At 37.7% G+C, this 6844-nt stretch overlaps 1 protein-coding gene across 1 annotated transcript; it reads left to right on the top strand.

Annotated features, from left to right (window-relative positions):
* The first annotated feature begins 3727 nt into the window (after window positions 1–3727).
* Window positions 3728–5995, top strand: LOC111225318 (interferon alpha-inducible protein 27-like protein 2A). The gene is made up of 6 exons (XM_022750109.1): window positions 3728–3814; window positions 4341–4364; window positions 4443–4574; window positions 5089–5115; window positions 5301–5462; window positions 5697–5995. The coding sequence occupies exons 1-6, from the start codon at window positions 3805–3807 to the stop codon at window positions 5813–5815; spliced, it is 474 nt and encodes a 157-aa protein (XP_022605830.1). The 5' UTR covers window positions 3728–3804; the 3' UTR covers window positions 5816–5995.
* Window positions 5996–6844: the final 849 nt, after the last annotated feature.

Raw genomic sequence — 6844 nt, 5'->3', positions numbered from 1 at the left:
TCTGGGCCAGGCCTTTTTTCATTCTAGCTGCAATACATCCAGATAACAATTTATAATCACTGTTGAGTGGTGTAATTGGTGTTAAATTGTCTAGTAACCTTTTATCCTTAATGCCATTCTTTGGAATAAGTGTAATTAGACCTTGCTTCATGCTTGGCATTGGTTCATTTTTCTCAGTGCATTTTTGTATCGCCTTGAACAACAAGTTTCTGATATCTTTCCAGAAGAATCTCTCTCTAAGTGCTGTGAGTCCATCAGAGCCAGGGGATTTGTTCAATGACATTTTCAGGATAACATTGTCGAATTCTTCTATTTTTAGATCTGACTCACCAAATTCTTTGAAATTTTCAGTATGAAGTGTTTAATTTTTTCAAAAAAGTCTGGCAGAGTAAATGAGGGAGTATGCAGATGTATAGAGCTTACTATAAAAACTTCCTTTTCAATTATTCTAGTGTCCTTACATTCTACTCCATTTATCAATAAGCTTACTACTGCTTTATTTTTTTTGTCTTCTCTTCTCCAGATTGCTAAAATATGAAGTATTCGTTTCCCCTTCTTCTATCCACTTTTCTCTTGATCTCACAAATGCACCCCGGACCCTTTTAAGATAGATATCATCTAATTTGGATTGCAATGTCAGTAGTCTTTCTTTATCTTCACTACTTAGTTCTTCTTTCCCACAACACTGACTGATATCCAGAAACAAATTGGTTTCTTTTCTTTTTCCTTAATAATTTCCTTACTGAATTTCATTAAAAAAATCAATAAATATATACATTCCCATTTATTACAGAAACTGTCTATGGTCTCATTACTTTCATGTAAGTTATTTCTCATATCTTTGAGCAGTATTCCCTTTTTTTTCAAGCTAGTGTTTAACTTCCAGAAGCCTTTGCTTAAATTGATCGGTTAATGGGGCTTTGGAAATGGAGGTGTCTGAGATAAGTTCCATGACCGAATCAGCTGCAAGCCAGTAATCAATTCTGGATTTACAGGCACTATTAGGTTTATACCAGGAATATTGTTTTTCCTCTGGATTTAAATTTCTCCATACATCTACCAGGCAATTCCTATGAATAAATTCTCCAATTGTATGATCATGATAACTTTCAAATTTTGAGGGCCACCTATCTTCCCATTCATCTGGTGTAATATTCCTGTTACCTCCCATTGAAATAAAGTCTGTCGGGTAGAGTGATCCAAGCTCTGATACTGCATTAGTGATATTTTCCAAAATTTGTTTGTTATGAGCAGTAGTTCTGTGACCATACACATTAATCAATACGAATAAATTACTTTCAACTTTCAAGACAGCCATTAACGCGTGACGTTCTCCATCTGTCCCGTGTGTGATAATATCAGCTGGAAATCTGTTGAAACAGATTGCAACACCAGCGGTTTTGTCGGTTCCATGACTAAATAATATTCGATCACCCCACTAGTTGGTCCAAAAGCTCACATCCAAATCGGAGGAATGAGTTCCTTGTAACAAAAGACAAGTGTGATTTTCGCCCTTTGCAAAATAAGAACAATGCCTTTCTTTTAACCAAGTCGTTAAGACCCCTTACATTTTATGAAGCGAATGAAACTGTGCAAGTGAGCACTACTGTTAGAAATTAGGTTCAGAACAAGAGTTCAATAACAGAATTTAAGTGCAATTAGCTTTATGCTGACAACAATAATCAAAATAGTCCCATGTCCTTATGTTACACTCCTTTTCATAAACTGAATGTAAATCAAACCTTGATCCTATTAAAACAATTCACTGACCGTCTATGTAACCGTGTGGTCCTCGGTAGTATAGGCTTGCTTCCCAGCCCGACAGATTATTCCTGGTCTCTCTATCCTCCAGCAGCAGCATCTCAGTGAAGCCTATGCCTCTGTGCTTGCACACAGATGAATCCTTGCTGTGCCGCCATTTTCCCTCCTTGACAAATCTCTGAGCAAATAATACGACTAGGTGCCCTAGTGTCCTGTTCCTGTTGTCATCCTTTCGGGCCGACTCTGTGTTCAATATCTATGGCTTCTTCTAGCTGGCGCATTTCCAAGTCGGGGGCGATCTTGTTAAGAAGTTTCATGAGGTCTGCTCTGATGTTTACATCACCTTTCTCAGTCAGAACTTTAAGTTTCAGACACCATCGCATCTTATATATTTCCTGCTCCCTGATTCTTTCCTTCAGCTCCTCATTTTCTTTACCGAGGCGCTCATTGTACTTTCCATCTCGTTGATTTTTTTTCTAGCAATCCTTATCTTCTCCAGCATTGAAGTGGACCGCTTTGGTTAAACTAGCGATCATGCAGCAACTCTGTTTAGCTGGTTCCCTAAATTGCGCCATTTGTCATTGTTTCTTTTCTATTCTTCCATTTTGAATGTTTGGAGTGCTTCTAGTCAAATGCTGATTCAAATGTGGGACATAGTTGCTGCAGCTTCTGCTTTGACTTATTGCTCAATACGCCATCTAACCGGAAATCCGATGCTCCAGTAACTGTCATGTCTCACTTTCAGGAAGATTTCCTTAAATTTCGTTTCCTGTTCTTGGATTGCCTGTGGTTTAATGGAGGGAGAGACTGTCGCCCTCTTCTGTTCAGATTACCACATAGTTTCGTTTTCGTTGGTAGATAACACTCCTCATCAAGGCTGTTTCATTGTCATTAGCTCAATACTCTTTTCCACTGTGATAGATGATGTTTCTTTTCTCAAGTTCAAGGTGATATTAGACGGTCATTGTCTGCTGATGACGGAGCCTTGTGGAAAAGGGGAAAGAATATTACCGTAGTCACATGATGGAAAAATGTATGGCAGTTAATTTGGTTGAAAAAATATCATATTTGTGGGGGTTCAAGTTTTCAGTTGAAAAAAGCCAAAACAGTAGTGGATGTGTGGTTGACTTGAGTTAACATGGAACAAACATATTCATAAGATAAAGACCAGGTGTAAAAAGATCTCTGCAGAGAGCAGATCTGCAATTAAAAGTTTGTATGTGGTGCTGATAGCATTAGTGTTAGACTATGGGTGTGTTGCGTATGGTTCAGCAGTAAAAACATCATTAAACTGAGACTGAGACTCTTCAGACTGAGCTGGGTGAGTTGTGCTGTATATTAGACGCAAACAGTTAATGATTAACCACTGGGAAAATCTTCAAGGGCACTCAGAAGATTGACGTTCAGTAACAAAAGTACTTCTCTTATGCTGGGAGAGAGGAAGGGCCAAATGGGAGCGTTTCGCATGGAGCAGTGAGAAAGTAGCTAGAGACATGTCAGAAAAGAAAAGATATATCCCTAATGTGCCATTACCAGTCACAGCACCCGGACTGTTTCCCTCAGTATCATTTGATTTATATATTCTGTGAAAAATGCAGTTACAGTCTTGGTTGAAGATAGGCTACAAACATTATATCAAACATTTGTCCTAGTACATACTAATGGGTCCAAGGATCCTAATACAGGGAGCACAGGTTTTGCTTTTAGTTCACCAGTCTTAAAGGTTTCTGTTTCTTCATTAAGGTTATTACAGTCATTTACACCTCACAGTAGGTAGGATATAGTTAATGAGAATTATGAAACTCTTCATATTTAAAAATATGAATATTTTTGATTTGATTTTATTATGTTATTTTATTTTATTTTGCCCACACTCCAACACTTTAGGTGGCGGTAATTCACCTTAACGCTGTTTGCCACGAAAACATAAATAAAGAAGAAGAAGAAGAAGAAGGAAATACATAGGAAAATACAGGCGGAGAAGAGGTTGGGTTTCTCAGAATCTCTGCGCAGTTTCAGTTTATTCAGACGAGGAAAAACAACATGGGCATCTGTGAGTATCACTGTTTCTTCAGTTTTTCTGCTTTCTTTGAAAGCGTAAGTGCAGAGCTTCCGGAGCGCATCGAAACGACGCCCCGATGAAATATTTAATATTCGCAATTTGCATGATATCTACAGTTAGAGTGGTGTGTGTGCTGTGTGCCCATGACTTTCATTATTCGTTGGTTAAATTTGGGTACTGGCCTGAGATAGTTTCTGCCATCCCTATGAAAGCACATAATGATAAAAAATGTTTTCCCTGTAACTCAAAACATGACTTTAAATTTTTTTTGAAGGTTTTAGTTTCCTTAAAGGAGTTCAACTCTAACTACAATGATACGTTTTTTATGTTCTTTTCATATTAGATAAATATCCATCTAGGCTACTGTATCTCATCCATATACTGTCTAAAAGTTTATATTATTATGTTTTCACCATAAAAAAATTATTATGACTGTAACCATAGCAAATGTCATTGATTCAGACAGATGCGCTGTAAATAGTAATTTCTGTTTCTATCTTGTGTCTCTTGGGGACAGCTGCCGCCATTGAGCCAGGAGAAGGTAAGACTTTGGAAAACCTTTTTATATGATTTTCATGAGTTCGCCATCTCAAATAATTTTTAACACACTATATCGTAGCAAATCCATTCTCCTTAAAATGGGATGAAGAAGAAATAGAAGAAGAAGAAGAAGAAAAAGAAGAAAAGGATGACAAAGAAAAGGAAGAAAAAGAAGCTTCCTCTCTCAGTACCTTCAACAAAGTCCTTATAGGTAAGCCTCATATATGTGTGTAAATATAAATAATGATAAAATATAGTGTGTGTGTGTGTGTGTGTGTGTGTGTGTACGGTTATTTTGCATTAAAAAGATCATCTTTGCCCAAAACTTTTTTTTTCTTCAGTTTACAGTTCGTCAGATGTTTGAATAAAGTTGATCCATCACACAAGTGTTTGATTTGATGATCATTTTACCCAGACAATTGGCATACGGGTTGACAGCTTTTGCTAGTGAGCTAACTGTCATGAACCTCAACTGTGCGCTTGCATCAGTGCAGCAACACGATTGACTTGATATGTTTCCCGGTTCGGCTGTTACATGGCAGACAATTTGCCCAGTTTCAGACTTGTAAGACCAGGAAAAAACACATGGGCCCTTGCGAGTTTGTTTCTTACCAAAGATACTTTCACTTTTTTGTCATAAAAAGATGTTGGTAACCAGAGCAAATGTCTTTGATTCAGCCAGATGAGCTCAAAATGTTAATTTCTGTTTGCATCTTATGTTCCAGGGACAACTACCACAGTGGTAGGAGGAGGTAAGACCTTGGTAACATTTTATGGGAATACCCGAGTTTACTTTCAGTAATGATTTTTAACACACATTATTGTATAAAAACCATTTAGCCAACATGCTAAGCCTATATCGTGCATGATCTCATAAATCAGCACACTGCCATCAGAAAGTGGAAGTGTCCTCTACTGTGTTCTTGTCAATGTGCAGTGGGTGCTGTGGCCCTGGCCCCTGTAGTCCTGGGGGCCGTAGGTTTCACCTCAGCTGGAATAGCAGCTGGGTCCTTCGCGGCATCCATGATGTCGTCTGCTGCTATTGCTAACGGAGGTGGAATTGCAGCAGGAAGTCTGGTGGCTATTTTACAATCAGCAGGTATTTTAAGATGGTTTTAATTGTTGCATTTAATGATGAGATGATTTTTGTTGGAAGAACAGTCAAATTGTTTAGGTATAATGTAATGATACTACTGCTGAGTCATGACAATAGTGCCATGTTTGATTTACTCTTTTGGCTTGAGGACAAGGTTTTCTCAGCTTCTCTGTGGCTCGAAAACTTGAAATAACCCACTGATGTTCTGTTGGGAAATGTGTGTATATCTCACTGTAGGTGCGGTTGGTCTGTCAGGGGGTGCCACTGCAGCTGTGGCCGGCGCTGGAGGAACAGTGGGATGGCTGGCTAGCCTCATCGGCATAAAAGCATTCGGGGGCAAGAAAGACAAAAAATAACAGGAGCCAGTTCAATCATTCATTTACTTAAACAGCAGTCTCATGATCTCAAACATTTGAAGTGTGAAATAAGTCTGTATAAACAGTAGAAGATCCTGGTTCATTGTGTTGTCTGTAAATATTTCCATGATGTCCACCAGAAAGAAAGACAGTGAATGAATAAAAGACTGAATCAAGCAATGTGAGAGAACTTTAAATCTATGCATGTTCCAAATCAGTCAATAAAAATTAGAAAATCAGAAACGGGTTTATAACTAAGTAGGTTTTCAGGCGCAAGGAATTTGCCTTGATGTTGTCATGCAAAGCAGTGAAAAATATACAAACTGAAAGAATACAATTTTCACAGAAGTCAATCAGTCATAAATGCAGCAGATTTGTCCAGTGTAGTTGAAATTACTCTTCCCAGTTTCTTCATGACATACAGCATTTTATTTCAGTGTGCCAAAGTTTGATTTTACAGATGCAGGTATAATTTTTCAGGATGTTATTAGGGTCTCTTTTGACACAACTATACTGAAATTAAGTAAAATTGAGCTGATGATCAAATTTCCCATTATTCAATAATGAAATAATTGGAGCTGAGGGGAACCACAGAGCGGTGAACTGTAAAAGATCTTCTAAATCAGTATTCCAGCAAAATTATTTATTTATTATACATTTTTCATCACATTTAAAAATGGCTTGCTTTTGACAACTTGAACACCAAAGATTTCTTCTCTTTCTCCCTCTCTCTGTAAACAGATGATAACCTTTCACTTTCAATCTTACACAACACTGACGAAAGGGACTTAAAACTAACGAGGGTTTGCTGCCACTGTTACCTTCTATATAGCAGGGGAATACCACCCTCCACTGATGAGAGTTTAGTATTGCATCATGGTGCTTTCACAGTTCATCTTTTAAATAGGGGCTTTAAGATATAAGCATCTGGTCATTAGATCTATGGGTTCAAATTAGGGTCAATCATATTTTATGATTTCTGTCTTTTGTTTTCCTTCTAATTTTCCAATCATAATTATGACTTAGCAT

The sequence above is a fragment of the Seriola dumerili genome, unplaced genomic scaffold, assembly GCF_002260705.1.
Source record: "Seriola dumerili isolate Sdu_G_001 unplaced genomic scaffold, Sdu_1.0 BDQW01000149.1, whole genome shotgun sequence".
Taxonomy (NCBI): domain Eukaryota; kingdom Metazoa; phylum Chordata; class Actinopteri; order Carangiformes; family Carangidae; genus Seriola; species Seriola dumerili.
This window is presented reverse-complemented; position numbering and strand designations above follow the sequence as displayed.

Bases quoted from the DNA above. Each gene is read 5' to 3' on its own strand.
- LOC111225318 (XM_022750109.1), top strand. The intron at 5,116-5,300 runs GTAAGACCTTGG...GTCAATGTGCAG, and splicing joins TACCACAGTGGTAGGAGGAG to TGGGTGCTGTGGCCCTGGCC. The intron at 5,463-5,696 runs GTATTTTAAGAT...ATCTCACTGTAG, and splicing joins GGCTATTTTACAATCAGCAG to GTGCGGTTGGTCTGTCAGGG.